This window comes from Tachyglossus aculeatus, assembly GCF_015852505.1.
Source record: "Tachyglossus aculeatus isolate mTacAcu1 chromosome 12 unlocalized genomic scaffold, mTacAcu1.pri SUPER_6_unloc_1, whole genome shotgun sequence".
In the NCBI taxonomy this organism is placed as follows: domain Eukaryota; kingdom Metazoa; phylum Chordata; class Mammalia; order Monotremata; family Tachyglossidae; genus Tachyglossus; species Tachyglossus aculeatus.
In genome coordinates, this window is record NW_024044828.1 from 1753182 (window position 1) to 1778123 (window position 24942).

At 45.4% G+C, this 24942-nt stretch overlaps 1 protein-coding gene across 2 annotated transcripts in view; it reads left to right on the forward strand.

Annotated features, from left to right (window-relative positions):
- The window catches only part of COG5 (component of oligomeric golgi complex 5), a 303390-nt gene that overhangs the window by 133296 nt on the left and 145152 nt on the right, over positions 1-24942 (forward strand). For both annotated transcript variants that reach the window (XM_038741032.1, XM_038741033.1), the window contains one exon: positions 10162-10292. In XM_038741032.1, the coding sequence (XP_038596960.1) occupies positions 10162-10292 (131 nt within the window). The remainder of the gene's footprint in view (positions 1-10161; positions 10293-24942) is intronic.

The window sequence follows — 24942 nt, forward strand, 5'->3', positions numbered from 1 at the left end:
GACTCTCTCCATCTGTTGCCGAATTGTACCTTCCAAGCGTTTAGTAGAGTGCTCTGCACGCAGTAAGCGCTCAATAAATACGGTTGAATGAACGAATGAGTCTCTGTGACTTGCTCCCTTTGTTTACCTCCCCTCAGCACTTAGGTACGTATTCTAAACTGTGAGCCCACTATTGGGTAGGGACTGTCTCTATATGTTGCCAACTTGGACTTCCCAAGCGTTTAGTACAGTGCTCTGCACACAGTAAGCGCTCAATAAATACGATTGAATGAACGAATGAGTCTCTGTGACTTGCTCCCTTTGTTTACCTCCTCTCAGCACTGAGGTACATATTCTAGACTGTGAGCCCACTGTTGGGTAGGGACCGTCTCTATATGTTGCCACCTTGGACTTCCCAAGCGCTTAGTACAGTGGTCTGCATGCAGTAAGTGCTCAATAAATACGATTAAATGAGCGAATGAGTCTCTGTGACTTGCTCCCCTTATTTACCTCCCCTCAGCACTTACGTACATATTCTAGACTGTGAGCCCACTGTTGGGTAGGGACTGTCTCTATATGTTGCCAACTTGTACTTCCCAAGCGCTTAGTACAGTGCTCTGCACGCAGTAAGTGCTCAATAAATGCGATTGAATGAAAGAATGAATCTGTAATTTTTTTATTTTATGTTAATGTCTGTCTCCCCCTCTAGACCGTAAGTTTGTCGCGGGCAAGGAATGTGTCTTTTATATTGTTATATTCTACTCTTCCGAGCGCTTAGTACAGTGCTCTTAGTATTAGCCTGCACATACTAAGCACTCAGTAAATACAGTTGACTGTCTGAGTGACTGATGGCCGTAAAGCCAGTGGTCAGGAGTTTCTCCTTGATGTCGAGAGGAATGGGCAACCACTTGAAAAGTGGCGAGGTTTGTGCGGAACGATGAATTGATCGGGGCAGCAGAGGGACTTATGGTCTGGGGCAGAGAGGTCAGCGAGAAGGCCGATAATAATAATGATAATAATAATAATAATAATAATAATAATAATAATGGCATTTGTTAAGCGCTTACTGTGTGCAAGGTACTGCTCTAAGTGCTGGGAGGTTACAAGGTGATCAGGTTGTCCCACATGGGGTTCACAGTCTTAATCCCCGTTTTCCAGATGAGGCACAGAGAAGTTAAGTGACTTGCCCAAAGTCCCACAGCTGATGAGCCCCTTCCTTCCTCTCCCCCCCTCCACCCGCCGCATCTTACCTCCTTCCCTTCCCCACAGCACCTGTATATATGTATATATGTTTGTACATATTTATTACTCTATTTTACTTGTACGTATCTATTCTATTTATTTTGTTAGTATGTTTGGTTTTGTTCTCTGTCTCCCCCTTCTAGGCTGTGAGCCCACTGTTGGGTAGGGACTGTCTCTATATGTTGCCAGCTTGTACTTCCCAAGCGCTTAGTACAGTGCTCTGCACACAGTAAGCGCTCAATAAATACGATTGATTGATAAGTGGAAGAGCCAGGATTAGAACCCACAACCTCTGACTCCCAAGCCCGGGCTCTTGCCACCGAGCCACGCTGATGCAGGAATGAATCCGACGTCCGGGCCGCGGGCCGAGCCGACGCTGTGGCGTTTTGGATGGAGCGGAAGGGTTGAGGAAGGGCCAGCCGGGAAGGAGAATTCCTGGGAATGTGGCCGAGAGCGGTTGAAGATGCGTCTTCTCCCTCTCGCCTCCCGCCTTCCCCTTCGGGGGCTCACGCCGGGAAGAGAGGGGAGGAGAGCCCGGTGGGATGCTAGTCCACGAGAGCTGGCAGGAGGAATCCGATGCATTCCGCCGCCTTGCCCGAAGCCATTAATGATCTGTCAGAAGACGCGGTGGACGAGATTAAGGGGCTTATCCGGCAGCTGCTCCTCATGGGGTGCTCCCATTGACTTCTGTTTTCCAGTTTTGGCCACAGTTTTCCAACTGAAGCGGAACCGTGCGATAGATGAAAGGAAGCGAATGCCCCCTGGAAGAAGCCAATAACGGAGCTTTTAAAAATGATGGGTAACCGTCGACTATTAAGAGCGCCAAGGAGGTGAAGCAGCTTGTTAAACTGCCATTGAGGAAGTTAGTTGGAGGTAAAATGAAGGAGAAGACTAACTCTTCACCTAGAGTGAAGCAAAAAGACAGACTAAATACCGTCTTTTAGGTCTTTTAGTCTTTTAGTCACAGTCTTTTAGACTGTGAGCCCACTGTTGGGTAGGGACTGCCTCTATATGTTGCCATCTTGGACTTCCCAAGCGCTTAGTGCAGTGCTCTGCACACAGTAAGCGCTCAATAAATACGATTGATTGATTGAAGCAGTGCGGCATAGTGGACAGAGCACGTGGGTTGTAGCCCCGGCTCTCCCATCTGCCTCCTTTGTGACCCTGAGCGAGCCGCTTCACTTCTCCGAGCCTCGGTTTCCTCATCCGTGAGACGGGACTTCCATACCTGTTCGCCCACTTAACTAGATGTAAGCCTTGTATGGGTCAGGGCGTCGTGGTAGATTGGTTTGCTTTTTAATCTAGCCCAGTGCGTCGTGCAGCGCTTGGCACGTAACAGGAATTTAACACATACCTCAGTTATTCTTATTATCTTTGTTATTGTTGCTAATAATAACCACCAACAACGTGCTCCTGGGAGGGTCCCAGGAAGCGAACCACCAAAAGCCGTAACTCTTTTGCCCCATTTTAGTTCCCCCGAGAATGAACCAACCCCTGCCCCGCTTCCTGGCGGTCCAGAAGCGTGCGGTTAGCTAACTAGGTCATCATCATCATCATCATCAATCGTGTTTATTGAGCGCTTACTGTGTGCAGAGCACTGTACTAAGCGCTTGGGAAGTACAAGTTGGCACCATATAGCGACAGTCCCTGCCCAACAGTGGGCTCACAGTCTAAAAGGGGGAGACAGAGAACAAAACCAAACATACTAACAAAATAAAATAAATAGAATAGATATGTACAAGTAAAATAAATAGAGTAACAAATATGTACAATCATATATACTTATATACAGGTGCTGTGGGGAAGGGAAGGAGGTAAGATGGGGGGGATGGAGAGGGGGACGAGGGGGAGAGGAAGGAAGGGGCTCAGTCTGGGAAGGCCTCCTTGAGTAGATGCCATCCTGTATATATGTTTGTACATATTTATTACTCTATTTATTTATTTATTTTATTTGTGCATATCTATTCTATTTATTTTATTTTGTTAGTATGTTTGGTTTTGTTCTCTGTCTCCCCCTTTTAGACTGTGAGCCCACGGTTGGGTAGGGACTGTCTCTATATGTTGCCAACTTGGACTTCCCAAGTGCTTAGTACAGTGCTCTACACACAATAAGCGCTCAATAAATATGATTGATTGATTGATTGATTGATCCCACACCAGCATGGTGACCAGTGGTCTTTGCCCAGCCCAGCCCAGCCCAGCCCGGGCAAAGAGCACTATCCACACTTTGCATTCCCAAGCATCCCAAGCCTTACCTCACATAATAATAATAATAACAATGGTATTTGTTAAGCGCTTACTATGTGCAAAGCACTGTTCTAAGCGCTGGGGAGGTTACAAGGTGATCAGGTTGTCCCACAGGGGGCTCACAGTTTTAATCCCCATTTTACCGATGAGGGAACTGATGCCCAGAGAAGTGAAGTGACTTGCCCAGAGTCACACAGCTGACAGTTGGCAGAGCCGGGATTTGAACCCATGACCCCTGACTTCAAAGCCCAGGCTCTTTCCACTGAGCCATGGCGCTTCTCCGTGGCTCCGCAGCCACGTCAGCAACCCCATTATTTATTATCGATTTATATTAATCTCCATCTCTCCCTCTAGACTGTGAGCCCGTTGTGAGCAGGAATGTGTCTGGTGTTATCGTACTCTCCCAACCACTTAGTACAGTGCTTTGCACAAGCAAGCGCTCAATAAATACAATTGAATGACTGAAAGATAGATGATATATCCATTCTTACTTGTACATATCTATTTATTTTATTTTGTTAATACGTTTGGTTTTGTTCTCTGTCTCCCCCTTTTAGACTGTGAGCCCACCGTTGGGTAGGGACTGTCTCTATATTTTGCCAACTTGGACTTCCCAAGCGCTTAGTCCAGTGCTCTGCACAAGCAAGCGCTCAATAAATACAATTGAATGACTGAAAGATAGAAGATATATCCATTCTTACTTGTACATATCTATTCTATTTATTTTATTTTGTTAATATGTTTGGTTTTGTTCTCCGTCTCCCCCTTTTAGACTGTGAGCCCACCGTTGGGTAGGGACTGTCTCTGTATTTTGCCAACTTGGACTTCCCAAGCGCTTAGTCCAGTGCTCTGCACACAGTAAGCGCTCAATAAATACGATTGATTGATTGATTGATATAGTCTTTAGGAGTAGCCACTCCAAAGCAAACTTTAATCCCGCTTGCTGGAGTTGCAGGATGGCTGCCCTGTGCCAGATACAAGAACAGCGCCGTCCGGCAGTGGTATTTATTGAGCACCTGCCGTGGGCAGAGCACTGTACTGAGCTCTCGTACGATACAGCAGAGTTGGGCAGGAAATGGAAACGGATCTCAGGCAGCGGCAGCGCAAACCCTCGGCCTCCCCACCGCCTCCGCCTTCGCCCCCAACTTGCCCTGGATGAACAAGGCTGTGGAAAAAGGGCGGCTAAGACAGCAAGCCCTCAGTTTCCAAACGCGCTGGGCGACCAAACAGCTCCGCCGGTCCCCTCTTCCGTATCAGCCCTCAACCTCCCCTCTGGGCCCCCGTGGCCTTTCGCCTCTGACCTGCCCTTGGCCTGCGGAGGCCTTGAGAAACTTGGACATTCAGCCAGTGAATCCATCAGTAGTCTTTATTAGTCCCCACTGTGGGCTCAGTCACTGTAGTAGACGCTTGGGAGGGTACAGTAGGATTAGTAGATATACTCCCTCCCGTCAAGAAGGGGAGACAGACACTAATTAGGAGAAGCCACGTGGCTCAGTGGAAAGAGCCCGGGCTTTGGAGTCTGAGGTCATGGGTTCGAATTCCGGCTCCGCCACTTGTCAGCTGTGTGACTTTGGGCTAGTCACTTCTCTGGGCCTCAGTTCCCTCATCTGTAAAATGGGGATTAAGACTGTGAGCCCCCCCGTGGGACAACCTCACCACCTTGTAACCTCCCCAGCGCTTAGAACAGTGCTTTGCACATAGTAAGGGCTTAATAAATAATAAACGCTATCATTATTATTAATAATGCTCGTATTTGTGCTGTAGTGCTTGGCACCCAGGAAGCGCTCAATAAATAATAATTAATAATGGCATTTATTAAGCACTTACTATGTGCAAAGCACTGTTCTAAGCGCTGGGGAGGTTATAAGGTGATCAGGTTTTCATTCAGTTCATTCAGTCGTATTTATTGAGTGCTTACTGTGTGCAGAGCACTGAGCGCTTGGGAAGTGCAAGCCGGGGGGGGGGGGGGCTCACAGTCTTAATCCCCATCTTACAGACGAGGTAACTGAGGCCCAGAGAAGTGAAATGACTTGCCCAGAGTCACCCAGCTGACAGTTGGCGGAGCTGGGATTTGAACCCGTGACCTCTGCCTCCAAAGCCCGGGCTCTTCCCACTGAGCCACGCTGCTTCTCTGCAATCGAATGAACGGATACTGAATATTGGGGGACGGGCAGGATTATCAGGTCCCACTCTAAGTAGGAGAGGGAATAGGGTTGAATCCCCATTTTGCAGGTGAGGAAACAGAGGCACGGAGAATAATAATAATAATAATAATAATAATAGTATTTAAGCGCTTACAAAGTTACACGACTTGCCCAAGGTAACACAGCAGATAAGTGGTGGAGCTGGGATTAGACCTCAGTTTCTCTTTCTACTATGCCCCACCGTTTAGTCGGTGTCCGAAACTATTCTAAGCCTTGGGGTAGTTAGAAGATAGGCACGTTGGACACTGTCACTGTCTCACAGTCTAAATAAATTATAGGGAGGAGGCAGCCGGAGAGTATAAAAAGACCGACTTAAGCGCTCCTCGGGGTCGTGAGTAGCCAAGTGTTTGGGGACGCGGCCTTGTCGGGGGTTTGGAGTGGGGAGTCGAGAGGTTAATGAGGGAAGGCCTCCTGGAGACGTGGTTCCAGAAGAGCTTGGAAGACGGGGGGAGAAGTGGACTGCCGGCTGGGAAGCCGGAAGGACTTCCAGGCGGAAAGGCGGGCAGGAGGTGAGGCTGTCGGCGGGAAACCAGGAATTTGCCTTCCGCGGAGCGGAGCACGGGCTGGAGGGTGGAGAGGAAGCCGAGAGGTCTCCTGACGCCCCTCTCCCCTGCCCCGCTACACTATAAGCCCGTTGGGTGCAGGGAACAGGCCCGTTTATTGTTGCACTGTGCCCTCCCAAGCACTTAGTACAGTGCCCTGCCCACAGTAAGCGGTCAGTAAATACGATCGAATGAACAAATAAATAATAATAATAGCATTTATTAAGCGCTTACTAATGTGCAAAGCACCGTTCTAAGCACTTTAGCATTTGTTATTATTATTATCGCCGCTCCCATCCCTTGCTGGCCTCATCCCCTTCTCCTTCATTCAGTCGTACTTATTGAGTGCTTACTGTGTTTAGAGCACTGTACTAAGCGCTTGGGGAGTCCAAGTCGGCAACGTATAGGGACGGTCCCTACCCAATAACAGGCTCACAGTCTAGTATAAGAATAATAATAATAATGATGGCATTTAGTAATCACTTATGTGCAAAGCACTGTTCTAAGCACTGGGGAGGTTACAAGGTGATCACGTTGTCCCACGGGGGGCTCACGGTTTTAATCCCCATTTTCCAGATGAGGGAACTGAGGCCGAGAGATGTGAAGTGACTTGCGCCAAGTCACCCGGCTGACACTTGGCGGAGCCAGGGCTTGAATCCATGACCTCTGACTCCGAAGCCCGGGCTCTTGAACCCATGACCTCTGACTCCAAAGCCCGGGCTCTTGCCACTGAGCCACGCTGCTTCTCTGTAATAATAAATGAATAAATTCATTTTTTTAGAATAAAGTAGAATAAATGAATGAAGGAGGAGCAGGTTGCCCGCGGGCTACCTCCTGTCCTCCCCCGGCACTGTGGAAGGAGCAGGTCACAAAGAACGGAGTCCCTGAAAGCAAACGGTCCACCAGGCTCCGAACATTGCTGTTGACATATTTATTACTCTATTTATTTATCTATTCATTTATTTATTTATTCATTCATTCATTCATTCATTCATTTATTCACTTATTTATTTATTTATTTTACTTGTACCTATCTATTCTATTTCTTTTATTTTGTTAGTATGTTTGGTTTTGTTCTCTGTCTCCCCCTTCTAGACTGTGAGCCCACTGTTGGTTAGGGACCGGCTCTAGATGTTGCCAGCTTGGACTTCCCAAGCGCTGAGTACAGTGCTCTGCACACAGTAAGCACTCAATAAATACGATTGATTGATTGATTGCTGTTCCCATCACTTCTTTAGGGGCCAGATCTGACCGTGGATGACCGTGATACTGTGAGTTGAAGTGTGTTAGGCGAAGCCAGGGAATGGGAAGCAAGTCAGGGAGAAGAAATAGTCATTCTTTCATTCCCTCAGTCGTATTTATTGAGCGCTCACTGTGTGCAGAGCACTGGACTGAGCGCTTGGGAAGTACAAATCGGCAACACATAGAGACGGTCCCTACCCGACAACGGGCTCCCAGTCTAGACATATACAAGAGTGCAACCCTGGGGTCACGGCAGTCGAATCTCCTCAGTACCTATAATTTTGACTACTGAAATATATTCCTCTTTGTGTACCTATGTGTATATACCCACACGTGTCTTTGAGCCCACTGTTGGGTAGGGACCGTCTCTATATGTTGCCAACTTGTACTTCCCAAGCGCTTAGTACAGTGCCCTGCACACAGTAAGCGCTCAATAAATACGATTGATGATGATGTGTTCGTGTGTGTGTAACTGACTTTGTTTCTGAAGGTGACTGGTGAATTCCTGTCTCTGTGTGAGAGCGTGGCTGCAAAATCAATCAATCAATCGTATTTATTGAGCGCTTCCTGTGTGCAGAGCACTGTACTAAGCGCTTGGGAAGTACAAGATGACAAGATGGCAAAAGCCTAAGTGGGACTGACCCCACACTCCTGAGGTAGAGAAGCAGCGTGGCTCAGTGGAAAGAGCCCGGGCTTTGGAGTCAGAGGTCGTGGGTTTGAATCCCGGCCCCACCACACGCCTGCTGTGTGACCTGGGGCAAGTCACTTCACTTCTCTGAGCCTCAGTTCCCTCCTCTGTAAAATGGGGATTAAGACTGTGAGCCCCGCGTGGGACAGCCTGATCACCTTGTATCCCCCCCAGCGCTTAGAATAGTAAGAGCTTAACAAATGCCATCATTATTATTATTATTATTATTTCACAGCTGGATGGTGCATTCTTCATTCAATCGTATGTATTAAGCGCTTACCGTGTACTAAGTAAGCGCTTATATGCTCGACTCTTATTGAACCTACCTCTGTCTTTTTAATCTGGCTCTTGATAGCCTAGTCTTATTGTTTAATTGGTGGGCTTAAAGAAATAAGAAACCTGACGTTTGCCTTGTTAATAATAATAATAATGGCATTTGTTAAGCGCTTACTATGTGCAAAGCACTGTTCTAAGCACCGGGGAGGTTGCAAGGTGATCAGGTTGTCCCACGGGGGGGCTCACAGTCTTAATCTTTTAGATAAAGAGAAGCAGCGTGGCTCAGTGGAATGGGCATGGGCTTTGGAGTCAGAGGTCGTGGGTTCAAATCCCGGCTCCACCACTTGTCAGCCGTGTGACTTTGGGCAAGTCACTTAACTTCTCTGGGCCTCAGTTACCTCATCTGTAAAATGGGGGTTAAGACTGTGCGCCCCACATGGGACAACTTGATCACCTTGTAACCTCCCCAGTGCTTAGAACAGTGCTTTGCACATAGTAAGCGCTTAATAAATGCCATCATTATTATTATTATTACAAAGCAGGAGCTGTTTTGTCTTGCCGTCTACTTGTTGTGTTTGTTGTCTGTCGGGAAGTTGTGTAGTTGTGCGCTTCGTTGGAATGCAGATTGCCTAGGTTAATAGACTGTATAGGCAGCCTGGTAGAGCTGATTTCTTTTTTTCCTGGGGAATCCAGGATTCCATTCATTTTGTGTAGAAAATATTGTAATTGAGTTAATAAAAGGTAGGCATGATTTACTGTCTTTAATCCCCGCACGGGATCCCTGGCAGATAGTCAACTTACGCCCCTTATTCGACACATGTATCTTGCTAAAGCTTTAAAGCGACGGGGAATCTTTGCTATGTTGATGTGATTTTGTACTTTTGCAGCTTTTTCCATGTTTTTCAAGTGCACCCCGTAAGTGCTCAGTAAATACTATGGAATGAATGTTATAAATTATATTACACTCATCGATTATAATTAGATTCCTACGACCATGAGCTCATTGTGGGCGGGGATTGTCACTGTTTATCACTGTACTGTATTCTTTCCCGAGCGCTTAGCACAGTGCCCCGTGCACAGTAAGCGCTTAATAAATACGATGGAATGAATGAATGCGTATTTGTGACGTCATCCATAAATGATCGGAAATCGACGCACAGTAAACGCTTAATAAATACGATGGAATGAATGTTATAAATTATATTACACTCATCGATTGTAATTAGATTCCTACGACCATGAGCTCATTGTGGGCGGGGATTGGCACTGTTTATCATTGTACTGTATTCTTTCCCGAGTGCTTAGCACAGTGCCCCGCGCACAGTAAGCGCTTAATAAATACGATCGAATGAATGAATGCGTATTTGTGACATCATCCATAAATGATCGGAAATCGATGCACAGTAAATGCTTAATAAATACGATGGAATGAATGAATGTGTATTTGTGACATAATCCATAAATGATCGGAAATGTGACGCACAGTGAACGCTTAATAAATACGATGGAATGAGTGAATGTGTATTTGTGACATCATCCGTAAATGATGGGAAATCGACGCACAGTAAACGCTTAATAAATACGATGGAATGAATGAATGCGTATTTGTGACATCATCCATAAATGATCGGAAATCGACGCACAGTGAACGCTTAATAAATGCGATGGAATGAATGAATGTGTATTTGTGACATAATCCGTAAATGATCGGAAATTGAGGTACGTTGAACTTCTTTTATAGATTACCTTTCTCAAGGAATCGACCTCTCCGGAATCGAAGTGATTGAAAACGACCTGCTTTTCATCGCCAGAGCCCGACTTGAGGTTGAAAACCAGGCTAAACGTTTGCTGGAACAAGGAATTGAGACTCAGGTAAGAGTCTTGATGGCTTTTGAATATAGTAATGTATATATAAATATACATTACTATATATAATATGGTATATATATATTATAATATAATATACATTCATGTATATATAAATATACATGAATATAGTAATGATATAGTGAGCAAGGAGTTGTAGCTAACAAGGCTTTGTTTCGGGCTCCTTAGCAGTATGTTCGGTTTAAGCAATCAGTCATCCGATTTTGTGTGGAAACGGCGTATTTCAACTGTATAAAATGAAAATTACGATTGTGTTGGTTGTTAAGACTTGAACCGCCTCCTACCTAGAATGGGCCCGGGTTCCTATCAAACACAGTTTTCTAAGGAAGGTTTCAGTAAAACAAGGTGGTTTGGCTTTGAACCTCCTAAGGCAAAACGCAACCTATTATTAGGGAAAATATACCCTATAGATCAATTAAATACTGCCTGAAAAGTTAGGGAAGTTAGGAGTTGCAACCTTAACCAAGAGGAGAGATATCAAGAAAGATAGTCATCGTACAGTTTCTCTAAAGGGTCCTGGGGTCATTCAATCCTATTTATTGAGCGTTAACTGTATGCAAAAGCACTGTACTAAGATGCGGAAATGACATTTCTTACGTGACGGAGTATTTGCTGCTGTTTAGTGGGAATCTGTGGTGTTCTGGGGAAGATTTTGAGACGCGCTTCTAGTACAGAATTCAAAACATTAGAACTGAGCTAAACATTGTTTGTAAAATTTGCCGCTCTTTAGAGAACCTAAATACAATAGAAAACCTTTGTTGTTGGCATGGCAGAGGAATGGGATGTAATGATAGAAATAATCTTACCATTATTACAGAGTCTTACTATCCATGGTTTAATGGCTAGAGCCCAGGCCTTGGAGTCAGCAAGTCATGGGTTCTAATCCCGACTCTTCTACTTGACTGCGGCGTGACCTCGGGCCAGTCACTTCACTTCTCTGGGCCTCAGTGACCTCATCTGGAAAATGGGGTTGAGACTGTGAGCCCCAACGTGGGACAGGGGCTGTGCCCAACCCGATGTACTTGTATCCGCTTCAGCGCTTAGTACAGTGCGTGGCACGTAATAAGCGCTTGATAAATACCATAATTATAATTATTATTTAATACTATTAAATAATTTCTGTGTGCAAGCCCTGTACTAAATGTTGAAAAATTGTTTGGGTCCGAATTAGACAGGGGTCTGGCCCTCAAGGGGCTTTCAGTGTAAGAACAGAGGGAGGGAGAAGAGGGACTGAGACAGGCACAGTGGAGAAGAGAAAACTATAAATGCACGCCATCAACATCAAAATAATAATAATGATGGCATTTATTAAGCGCTTGCTATGTGCAAAGCACTGTTCTGAGCACTGGGGAGGTTAATAATAATAATAATAATGGCATTTGTTAAGTGCTTACTATGTGCAGAGCACTGTTCTAAGTGCCCTCATCTAGCAGATGAGGGAACTGAGGCATAGACAAGTAAAGTACCAACAGACAAGTGGCAGAGCTGACATCGGAACCTAGGTCCTCTGACATCCCCACGCTCTTTCCCCTATTTCAAGCTCCAGTGCTCCCAATACCCAATATAGCCATAATTCTATTTATTCTGATGGTATTGACACCCGTCTACTTGTTTTGTTTAGTTGTCCGTCTCCCCCTTCTAGACCGTGAGCCCGTTGTTGGGTAGGGACCGTCTCTATATGTTGCCAATTTGTACTTCCCAAGTGCTTGGTATAGTGCTCTGCACACAGTAAGCACTCAATCAATCAATCAATCGTATTTATTGAGCACTTACTGTGTGCAGGGCACTGTACTGAGCGCTTGGGAAGTACAAATTGGCAACATACAGAGACAGTCCCTACCCAACAGTGGGCTCACAGTCTAAAAGGGGGAGACAGAGAACAAAACAAACATACTAACAGAATAAAATTAATAGAATAGATATGTACAAGTAAAATAAATAAATAAATAGAGTAATAAATATGTACAAACATATTTGCCAGGTAAGGAGATGCCAGATAATAATAATAATGGCATTTATTAAGCGCTTGCTATGTGCAAAGCACTGTTCTAAGCACTGGGGTAGATACAAGGTAATCAAGGTGTCCCATGTGGGGCTCACAGACTTAATCCCCATTTTACAGATGAGGGAACTGAGGCACAGAGAAGTGAAGTGACTTGCCCAAACTCACACAGCTGCCAAGTGGTGGAGGCGGAATTTGAACCCGTGACCTCTGGCTCCAAGGCCCGGGCTCTTTCCACTGAGCCATACTGCTTCTCAGGTGATAAAGATTGTACAGTAAGTTCATTAATGTTGAGTTTTATTCAACACTGAAGAGCACAAACATTAATCATATACTTGACTCATAATGGTTGTTTAAAACGGGATTGTTTAGGGCAAGCCCGTTATGGATAGAGAACATTTCTGCTAATTCTGTTGGATTGTGTGCTCCCAAGGTCTTAGTGCTGCACTCTACACATAATAAGCCTTGGAGCACTGAGAAGCAGCTTGGCCTAGTAATAATAATAATAATAATAATAATAATAATAATAATAATGGCATTTATTAAGCGCTTACTATGTGCAAAGCACTGTTTTTTGTGTGCTTGGCTCTGTATTAAGCGCCGGGGTGGATACAAGCAAATCGGGTTGGACACAGTCCCTGACCCACATGGGGCGCACGGTCTCAATCCCCATTTTACAGAGGAGGGAACTGAGGCCCAGAGAAGTGAAGTGACTTGCCCAGGGTCAAACCGCAGACAAGTAGCGGAGCCAGGATTAATAATAATAATGATAATAATGGCATTTATTAAGCACTTACTATATGCAAAGAACTGTTCTAAGCACTGGGGAGGTTACAAGGTGATCAGGTTGTCCCACGGGGGGCTCACAGTCTTAGTCCCCATTTTACAGATGAGGTAACTGAGGCACAGAGAAGTTAAGTGACTTGCCCAAAGTCACACAGGTGACAATTGGAAGAGACCGGATTTGAACCCATCACCTCTGACTCTAAAGCCCGGGCTCTTTCCACTGACCCATGCTACTTATTATGTGGCTACAGTGGGAAACGGAGTTAGGGAAGCACCCAAAAGTGTTCTTTCTTAAAGGGGTCCTCAGTATTTCTCTGCACAATCAGAAACAGCCAAGTTGTCAAGTGTGAGCTTGATTTGCCCCTCTTTGAAAAGCATGTGGGTCCAAAGCTTAAATCACTTGTGAATCACGGAACTGACTTTTTATTCACAGTGTGACTTGCATAGGTTTAAGGCAAAATGTGGAACTCACTCCAAATTGAATATTAGTAGAAACTCCAGTTATTCCTTCATTCAGCCGTATTTACGGAGCGCTTACTGGGTGCAGAAGACTTTGAGCCCGCTGGTGGGTAGGGACTGTCTCTATGTGTTGCCGACTTGTACCTCCTAAGCGCTTAGTACAGTGCTCTGCACACAGTAAGCGCTCAATAAATACGATTGATTTGATTGATTGATTGCAGAAGACTGTACTAAGCACTTGGAAAGTACAGTACAGCAATAAAGACAGACAATCCCTGCCTTCCAATTATGAATATATTTAGCAGAAATCGCTTCCCCCTAACCTTCTGCAAAATTAAAAGACTTAGAGAAAACTCTTTTTAACAAACAGCCTTGAACAGGCGAATCGGATTAGGAAACCATTCATATCGGTGTCCATTTTGTGTTGTTCCTTGGCCTCCAGTGGCCCTGTTGCGTCTGTTTATTTCAGTCGTATTTATTGAGCGCTTACGGTGTGCAGAGCACTGTACTTAATCTCCCACCTTAATTCGGTTAGGATGATTTCCGAATTGAAGTGAATTAGGCGTCGTCATCTTAATAATGGTACTTACTATATGCCAAGCGCTTTACGGAGCACTGGGATTCAAGGTAACGAGGTTGGATAGAGTTCCATGATAATCCTCCGCGTGACTGCTCTTCCCAACCGACCTGGTGCGTCCCCGTTGCGGAGCTGCGGGAAACGGGGGGCCCGATGAGGGGTGAGCGGGGGTGTCGCTTCTCGTTAGACACCGCTCGTTTGGGACGGGACACCCGACGGCCGACAGGACCGCCAGCCCCGGATTTTCCCGGACTTTCCGGTTTTTCCCGCAGCCGGAGGTGGACCGGGAAAAATCGACTTTATGCAGCAAGGAAGGGTATTTTGAAATCAATCAATCAATCAATCGTATTTATTGAGCGCTTACTGTGTGCAGAGCACTGTACTAAGCGCTTGGGAAGTACAAGTTGGCAACAAAAGTTTCAGTTTCACGGAACACTCATTTCCTCAGACTGAAAAGTGATTCTGAAGCCTAAATAATCCCAGGAAAGGAAAGAAAAAAAACAACAGTCTGATTTACCATCCTTCCGTGTGAAAAGTGTGACCTTATTTGGCAAATTTTCAGTCCGTATTGAAAGCTAGAGGAAAGCTGACAGAGAAACCTTAGGAAAATTAATCTTTCCTCATCTGAGGGATTGACAGTTTTATTAGATCGTTTTGGATTGGAACAGGTTAATCAAGGGATTATTTTGTAGATGACTTTCATTATTTAGCCAGTGACCAGTTTCCAATCAAAGTGACGGTCGTTTGGAAGAACCACATTAGTGCTTAATTGGATCAGAGGACAAAGTAAACTGAACATGTCACGATGAAGCTTTGCTGATTGGGTCTAACCAATTTAGAGATGGAGAAAATATTAAGGCGCCCTGGGGTGTGTTGCTTTGCCGTATTTGCCAATATGCGGGCTATGAAAGATTAAAAAGATAGCTCATGTAATGGTGAATTTCAGATATTCATTCATTCATTCAGTCGTATTTATTGAGCGCTTACGGTGTGCAGAGCACTGTACTTAATCTCCCACCTTAATTCGGTTAGAATGATTTCCCTTCAGAATTGATGTGAATTATGCGTCATCATCTTAATAATGGTATTTTTAAGTACTTACTATATGCCAAGCGCTTTACAAAGCACTGGGATTCATTCAAGGTAAAGAGGTTGGATGCAGTTCCATGATAATAATGATGGCATTTGTTAAGCGCTTACTATGTGCAAAGCATTCATTCATTCAGTCAATCGTATTTATTGAGCGCTTACTGTGTGCGGAGCACTGTACTAGGTGCTTGGAAAGTACAGTTTGGCCACTGTTCTAAGCGCTAGATGAGTTCACAGTCTAAGGAGGGAGTAGGATTTAATTTCCATTTTTTTACAGATGAGGAAACTGAGGCACGCAGAAGTGAAGTGACAGAAGCAGCATAGTCAAGTGGATAGAGCCATGCCCCTGGGAGTCCTGAAGGACCTGGGTTCTAATCCCAACTCCACCAGTTATCTGTTGGGTGACCTTGGGCCAGTCACTTAACTCGTCCGTTCTTCAGTTACCTCACCTGCCTCACCTGTCAAAATGGGGATTAAGATTGCGAGCCCCCACGTGGGACAGGGACTGATTAGCTTTCATCTACTCCGACGCTTAGAACAGTGCTTGACACATAGTAAGCGCTTAACAAATACCATTATTATTGTCACCATTGCTTGCTCAAGGTTAGCACCCATGTCCCCTGAGTCCCAGGCCCTGGCTCTTTCCGCGAGACAACGCCACAATTGCGCTCCTTTCCACAGAAAATAAGGGGATCTGGTGCTTTTAATTTTTTTGTGTTTCTCTTCATTCAGAAATAGGGACGTTTCTGTCTTTACAAAAGCCTCGAGTCAGTACCAGTATTTTCAACATTAGGTTAGTTGGCTACGTTCTTTTGCGGGGGAGTCGTTGCATTTTACATCGGGCTAACATTTTCCCCGAGTGTCGACTGAGTTGTGGATTTTGCTTTCTGCTCGTGGGGAACTGACAAAATGGGCTGACATTTTCATGTGGTCTTTTAATTTTGAAAAACATTACCCTCTGCAAATACTTGGCTCGTCAAGCTTGCAGCCCATTTAAGACTAAAATGACATGTGGGAATATTTTTTCAATGCCCTCCTCGAGAAGAGGGAAATACAGGACAAACACCTGGTCATTATTTTTAAGAAAAGAGCAGAAAAATTGGAAACGAATGATATTTTGAGATAAGGTGCCACATGTTAGGTGTGTTGATATACGCTCTGGGAATGGGCCACCTTGAATATCCGCTTGTACTGTACTGCTTTACCCCGGTTTGTTCTCTAAAGAAGCAGTGTGGCCCAGTGGAGAGTGCGTGGGCCTGGGAATCGGAGGGCCTGGCTCTGTCACTTGTCTGCTGTGTGACTTTGGGCAAATCACGTCACTTCTCTGGGCCTCAGTTCCCTCATCTAGAAAATGGGGATTAAGACTGTGAGCCCCATATGGGCCAATGACTGTGTCCAACCTAATTATCGTATACCTACCCCAGTGTTTTAGTAGGATGTCTGGCCCATAGAAAGCGCTGAACAGCTACCGTCAAAGAAGATCGGTTCCATGAAAATGAATATTCAGATGAAAGAGCATGAAACAAAAACAGTTTCCCGTAAGAAATACTAAGATGCATTTGTATGTTCTGAAGATCGAACAAATGCACCAAACAGGGTAAATATTTTTTAAATGATTAAACAGAGTTGTGACTACGTTTGAGCAGGTATGCACAAATAAAAGATTCGGAATTAAGAGAATTAAATGTGCATATGCGTACACGAGAACAAAATGGTCCCCCAAAATAGGTCGCTATGCATTGGTAATGGAAACTTCAGCACATCCCATTTTGTTATAGCATTTCTTAAGCGCTTACTATGTGCCAAGCACTTTACTGAGCGCTCGGGTAGATGCAAGACAGTCTGGTTGGGCACAGTCCATGTCTCACAGTCTCAATCCCCATTTTACAGGTGCGGTAACTAAAGCATAGAGAAACTTGCCCAAAGTCACACAGCCGACAAGTGGCGGAGCTGCCATTAGAACCCAGGTGCTCTTTCCCCCCAGGCCATCCTGCTTCACATTTAAGTGCTTCTCGTCTTGTCTGTTGCCGTCGAGTCGTCTCCGACCCAAACCGTCACCATGGATGTATCTCTCTCAGAACGCCCCACTTCCATCCGCAGTCGTTCTGGTAGTGTATCCCTAGAGTTTTCTTGTAAAAAATACAGAAGTGGGCTCTTTCCACTGAGCCACACTGCTTCTCTAGTGGCACTTGCCACTAGATAATAGACACGTTCGTGCCTAAACAGCGTGGCTCAGTGGAAAGAGCCCGGGCTTTGAAGTCAGAGGTCATGAGTTCAAATCCCGACTCCGCCAATTGTCAGCTGGGTGACTTGGGGCAAGTCACTTCACTTCTCTGGGCCTCAGTTACCTCATCTGTAAAATGGGGATTAAGACTGTGAGCCCCCCGTGGGACAACCGGATCAACTTGTAACCTGCCCAGAGCTTAGAACAGTGCTTTGCACGTAGTAAGTGCTTAATAAATGCCATTATTATTATTACTACAGCAAGCTTAGAGTCTAGAGGGGGAGATAGATGCTAATGTTTGCAGATATGTGCTGGGGCTGAGGGAGAGGTGAGTAAAGGATGTAAGTCAACAACAACAACAATCGTATTTATTGAGCGCTTACTGTGTGCAGAGCACTGTACTAAGCGCTTGGGAAGTTCAAGTTGGCAACATATAGAGACAGTCCCTACCCAGCAGTGGGCTCACAGTCTAAAAGGGTCAGTGTCAGTAAGCGTCAGTGCAAGGAAAAGTCAGAAGGGAGTAGGAGAAGAGAAAATAGGGCTTAGTTGGGGAAAGCCTTTTGGCATTGAAGGTGGGAAGGTGTATATATATACCTGTATATATGGTTGTACATATTTATTACTCTGTTTATTCATTTATTTGTTTATTTTACTTGTACATTTCTATCCTATTTATTTTATTTTGTTGGTATGTTTGGTTCTGTTCTCTGTCTCCCCCTTTTAGACGGTGAGCCCACTGTTGGGTAGGGACTGTCACTACGTGTTGCCAATCTGTACTTCCCAAGCGCTCAGTACAGTGCTCTGCACATAGTAAGCGCTCAATCAATACGATTGATTGATTGATTGATTGGGAAAATGATATCGGAAGGGAAGGCATTCCAGGCCAGAAGCGGGACGAGGGGGAGAGGTCGGCGGTGACCGTCGAGTTGGAGGTGCAGTGAGAAGGGTGGCATTGGAGGAGCAAAGCGTGTGAGCTGAGTTGGAGGGGAGAGCGGCGCGTGGGGCCAGGGTGATTGAGGGCTTTAAAGCCGAAAGTGAGGAATGTCTGTGTGCCGACATGGATGGGCGACTGCTGGAGGTTTGTGAGGAGTGGGGAGACACGGGCTAAACGGTCCAGAGACCCACACAGGAGCGAACAGCCCTGTGCGGCCTGACTGAATTAGCGCTCTTTCCAGAGGGTTTAGCTAACTCTCGGGAGGCACAGGTTGCATTTCCCCCTTCTGTGATGATGATGATGACATTAAGCGCTTACTAGGAGCAAAGCACTGATTCAAAGCGCTGGGGAGGTTACAAGCTGATCAGGTTGTCCCACGGGGGCTTCATCCCCATTTTACAGACGAGGTAACCGAGGCTCGGAGAAGTGAAATGACTTGCCCAGAGTCACCCAGCCGACAAGTGGCGGAGCCGGGATTTGAACCCATGACCTCGGACTCCAAAGCCCCGGGCTCTTGCCACTGAGCCATGCTGCTTCTCGTCAAGCTGCTTCTCACGCTGCTTCTAGACCTTGAGCCCGTTGTTGGATAAGGATTGGCTCTATCTGTTGCGGAATTGTACTTTCCAGGCGCTTAGTCCAGCGCTCTGCACACAGTAAGCGCTCAAAAAATACGATTGAATGAATGAATGAAATACTACTCACAGCACCTGTATATATGTATATATGTTTGTACATATTTATTACTCTATTTATTTTGCTTGTACATATCTATTCTATTTATTTTATTTTGTTAGTATGTTTGGTTTTGTTCTCTGTCTCCCCCTTTTAGACTGTGAGCCCACTGTTGGGCAGGGACTGTCTCTATATGTTGCCAATTTGTACTTCCCAAGCGCTTAGTACAGTGCTCTGCACACAGTAAGCGCTCAATAAATACGATCGATGATGATGATGATAATAATGGCATTTATTAACTATGCTCAAAGCACTGTTCATAAGCGCTGGGGAGGTTACGAGGGGATGTGGTGGTTCCACGGGGGGCTCACAGTCTTAACCCCCATTTTCCAGATGAGGGAACTGAGGCCCAGAGAAGTGAAGTGACTTGCCCAAAGTCACACCGCTGACAGTTGGCAGAGCTGGGGTTTGAACCCGTGACCTCTGACTGCAAAGCCCGGGCTCTTTCCACTGAGCCATGCTGCTTCCATTCATTCATTCATTCATTCATTCAGTCGTATTTATTGAGCGCTTACTGTGTGCAGAGCACTGTGCTAAGCGCTTGGGACGTACAAGTTAGAAGTACTGCTTCTAGTCAGTGTTATGGCTTCATTTTCGCTCTGAAGTGTAGCCATGCCCTACTTTGGGGGCAGAAGCAACACCGGGCTTCTCAGAGCAACCCAGAGAACTGAGTTCGTGAGAAGCAGTGTGGCCTAGTCCTGGGTTTGGAGGAAATTGATTCTAATTCTGACTGCCATTTGCCTGCTGAGTGACCTTGGGCAAGTCACTTACCTGTACTGGGCCTCAGTTTACTCATGCAAAATGGATTTTTGGGGTGTTCCCTCCCATCTCCCCTCCCTCCCCCCGCTACACACAACTTAGACTTGTCCCTGTAGGAGACAGGGGACGTGTCAGTTCAGCACGTACCCCAGTGCAGTGCCACAGTTATCATTACTGACATTATTAGTATTTTTCCAATCATTGTTCTCAAGGAAACACATGATCACTGGAGTCCTTTTCAGTACAGATTGCACTCTGTGTACACTGTGGGGGAATTTGGTTGCTTTGAGAATTTTCCCAAAATTAGAATTGGGGGGTTTACATTTACAGAGAAACTATGAAATTTTCATCGAGGTTTTTTCTATTTCAAACGAAGACAAATGGCCCTTTCACGATCACGCCAGCTGGGAAAGCTTCCCGGGAGCCGATACTGCAGAGCCGCACAGCGTCAGGTGACAATCCAGTTTGTCCAAACTAAGGCGTAAGCGTGATTCGCCTCGTTATTACAGCTTCAGTAGTTCTTTGAAATTACTTTGACCCTTAGATGACATTCTGCTCTCCCTAATCAATTTGAAAATGCGACCGTTTTATTGAGGAGCAGAATATTTCGATGTGCTTCGCCGACCTGCCCTAACTTTCTCTTTCTGTAGCTGTGCCATGACACTGTCATGTCTTTTTACCAGGCTGACTTGCAAAGCCTCTTTATGTCTCCACATCTCCACATCAGTCCTTTTGGACTCTAAGCTCATTGTGGGCAGGGAATGCGTCTGCTTATTATTGTATCATACTCTCCCGAGCGCTCAGCATAGTGCTCTGCACACAGTAAGCGCTCAATAAATACGATCGAAGGAAGGAATGACTCTCAGCACCGCGGAGTCATCTTGAGAGGCAGTGTGGCCTACGGGACAGAACATAGCCCGAAGAATCAGGAGACCCGGGTTCTAGTCCCAGCCGGTCCCTGACCTGTTGTGCGATCTTGGGCAAGTCACGGAATAGCTCCGTGCCTCAGTTTCCTCATCTGAAAATAGGGATAAGCTCTCTGGTCTTCCTAGCTCTTAGATCTGGGAACCCCGTGGGGGGCGGAGACCGGGATGACGCTGATTATTTTGTGTCCAACTCGGCGCTTCCTACGTTTTTTGATTACATAGTAAGCACTTAATAAATGACATGAATATTATTATTTATCCCCAAATGAGATATGTTGCTAATTTCCTGTAAAAAAGAAGAGACCTTAAGTTACAGTATTTGGCTTAAAAATAGAAGCAATCACCTTGACAACCCATATTTCTCACCTCACACCCACCTCTTTGCCAAAATTTTTATATCGCTCGTTCATTGTCCTGAGAACGGATCTTTAGTATTCTTTCCGTGGAATAACCATTGCTCAATCTAACTGATGACTTGACAGGCAGTTTCTGAGGAAAATACCGAGAGAAAATGGCATTATTCCCAGATAAGTAATGTTCACATTCTGAAGAGCCAGTGACAGAAATGGCGGATAACAACATTTTCCTACAAATCATCTAGCGGTTTTCCAGCCCCAAGGAGAGAATATGCTACCTACTTAGGCAATGATTTGGGATTCTGGAGAGCACCTGCTATTAGGTTAATCAAATTTCCTTTCTTGTCAAGAATGGAACTAAGACTATGAAGCTGAATCAGTAAGAAGCCACAATAGGAGGCCGTTTGTGCGTGAATCCCCTGGTATAGTAATAATTGTGGTATTTATTGAGTGCTTTCTAAGTCTCAAGCGTTGTACTAAGCGTTTGGGGAGATCCAAGATAATCAGGGCCCAGGGGGGTTCACAGTAAAAGTAAGAGGGAGGTAAGGTAGTGAATCCCCAATTTGTAGGTGAGGGAACTGAGGCACGGAGAAGTGAAGTGGCTTCTTCAAGGTCACACAGCAGACAAGTGCCAGAGCTGGGATTAGAGCCTGAGTCCTGTGCTCTTTCCTTTCTAGACTATAAGTGCTTAGAACAGTGCTTTGCACATAGTAAGCGCTTAATAAATGCCATTATTATTATTATTATTGTAAGGCGGTCCCACTATACTACAAACTAGACATGGGCAGGGAAAGTAGTGCCAGCTTTTGTATTGTTCTTTCCCAAGCGATCTCTGAGCACTCACTGAGCGCCACAGTTCGATTTCTTCAGCCCAAGCTGCTTCTCCTTTTTAGGAGACTCATGAAGGCCAAGAACAAGAAATCCAGCCACACCATGGCATCTGGATTAGGCAAATGGGAGGTGGAATGTGCCCCTCGGCTGCCACATTATATCCTCCTCCTCCTCCTAATAATAATAATGGTAGACTGTGTGCTAGGAAAAGTCCAGGGAAAATGTGGAAGAGGCAGACTGGCAGCTAGATGGAAAGAGACCAAAACGATAACGGAAGAACCATTAGAAAAGTTGCGGATTATAGCAGAGGACAGGACGTTCTGGAAAAAGTATATCCACGGAGTTGCTATGAATCGGAAACGACTTGGCGACACTTAATAATAACTATGTGCCAAGCGTTTTCCTAAGCACTGGGGTAGATACAAGACTCTGTGGTGTTTCCAGTGATGATGTATGGATCAGAAAGCTGGATAGTGAAAAAACAGGTTAGAAAGAGCATCGATTCTTTTGGTGTTGGAGAAAGCTTCTGTGAATACCATGGACTTCCCAAAAAATAAACAAATGGGTTTTGGAGTTAATTAAGCCATAGTCATCTTTAGAAGGCCAGATGACTCGACTTAGCGTATTTTGGACGTTGTGGAAACGTTTCTTCCATCAGGAGGACTAATTCTCTGGGGGAGACACCAACGCTAGGAAGAGTCCTGGGAAAATGTGGAAGAGGCAGACCAGCAGCCAGATGGGTAGAAACCATAGCGATAACGGAAGAATCGTTAGCGAGGTTACAGATTATAATTAAATAAGTAATTTATAGCATTTAATTTAAAGATATATGCATCATCGTGAACAGAGAATGTGTCTACTAACTGTTGTATTCTTCCAAGTGCTTAGTACAGTGCTCTGCTCACCGTAAGTGCTCCCTAAATACCATTCATTGATCTATTGAAGTCATCTTTCCACTCTACTTCACCTTGTGCAGGTTTGAGTTTCTAGAAGTGACAAAAGTTCAGAGAACAACATAAGTTACTAAGGTGGGGTCGAGGTGGTGTGATCTAGGGGAAAAACCATGGGAATGGGAGGCAGAACACCTGAGTTCTAGTCCTGGCTCCAAAGTTTGCCTGCTGTGTGACCTTGGGAAAATAGCTTAACTTCTCTGTCCCTCAGTTTCCTCACATGTAAAATGAGGATAGGGTACCTGTTCTCTGTTCTGTCTAAAACTTTGAGCCCCAGATGGGACAGGGACTGCGTCTGAGCTTAATTGATCAATGATATTTTCCCCTTCCTTCCTCTCCCCCTCGTCCCCCTCTCCCTCCCCCCCATCTTACCTCCTTCCCTTCCCCACAGCACCTGTATATATGTATATATGTTTGTACATATTTATTACTCTATTTATTTATTTTATTTGTACATATCTATTCTATTTATTTTATTTTGTTAGTATGTTTGGCTTTGTTCTCTGTCTCCCCCTGTGAGCCCACTGTTGGGTAGGGACTGTCTCTATATGTTGTCAATTTGTACTTCCCAAGCGCTTAGTACAGTGCTCTGCACATAGTAAGCGCTCAGTAAATACGATTGATGATGATGATATTTATTGACTGCTTAGTCTGTGCAGGGTACGCAACTGAGCACTCGGGAGAGTACAACACAACAATATAACAGACACATTCATTCAGTCATATTCTGAGCACTTGCTGTTTGCAAAGAGCTGTACTAAACGCTTGGGAGAGTACACTATAACAACAGACACATTCCTGTCCCACACGGAGCTCGCAGTCACTCCCTACCCACAACGAGCTTACAGTCTAGAGGGGCGACCGACATTAATATAAGTAAATAATTACGGATATGTACCATAAGTGCTGTGGGGCTGAGGATGGGGGTGAATCAAGGGAGTGAGTTAGGGTGATGCAGAAGGGAGTGGGAAAATAGGAAATGAGGGCTTAGGGAAGTCCTCTTGGAGGAGATGTGCTTTCAATAAGGCTTTGAAGTAGGGGTGAGTAATTGTCTGCAGGATATGAAGAGGGAAGATATTCCAGGCCAGAGGCAGGACATGGGCCAAAGGTTGGTAACGAGTGTGAAGAGGTTAGCGTTAAAGCAGGCTGGATTGTTGTAGGAGAGTAGCAAGTTGAGGTAGGAGGAGGCAAGGTGATGGGGTATTGTAAAGCCGAGGGTAAGGAGTTTCTCTTTGATGCGGAGGTGGACGGGCAACTACCGGAGGTTCATGAGGAGTGGAGAAACACGGACTGAATGTTTTTGTTGAAAAATAATCCGGGCAGCAGAGTGAAGTATTAACTGAAGTGAGGAGAGACAGGAGGCAGGGAAGTTGGCAAGGAGTCTGACATAGTCATCAAGATGGCAAAGGATAAGTGCTTGGCTTAACTTGGTAGCAGTTTGGGTGGAGAGGAAAGGATGGATTTTAGCGATGTTGTGAAGGCTGAACTGACAGGATTTAGTGAAGGATTGAATGAGAGGGAAGAGTCAAAGGTAACGCCAAGTTTACAGGTTTGTGAGACAGGAAGGATGGTGGTGCCGTCTCCGGTGAGGGGAAAATCAGGGGGGAGGGCAGGGTTTGGGTGGGAAGATAAGGGTTCTGTTTTGGGCATGTTAAGTTTGAGGTGACAGCAGGACATCCAAGTAGAGATGTCTTGAAGGTGGGAGGAACTGCAAGATTTCAGAGGGCGAGAGAGATCGGGGCTGGAGATGTAGATTTGGGAATCATCTGTAGCAAGTATCTACCCCAGTGCTTGGCACGTAAGTGCTTAAGAAATGCCATTATTATTGTTATTGAAGGATGACAGAATGTCTGTCTTCAAGAACACGAAGGGTTACTGACATGTTGTTCTCAAGAGTCATTGAGGAAAGTATGAAAAGCTTATATCTAGGCCTACAAAGCCTCCTCCATCTCCCGGCAGCCAGGAGCACAAAATGCCGGGAAAGGCTATCAAGCAGACCTTAAAAATCTT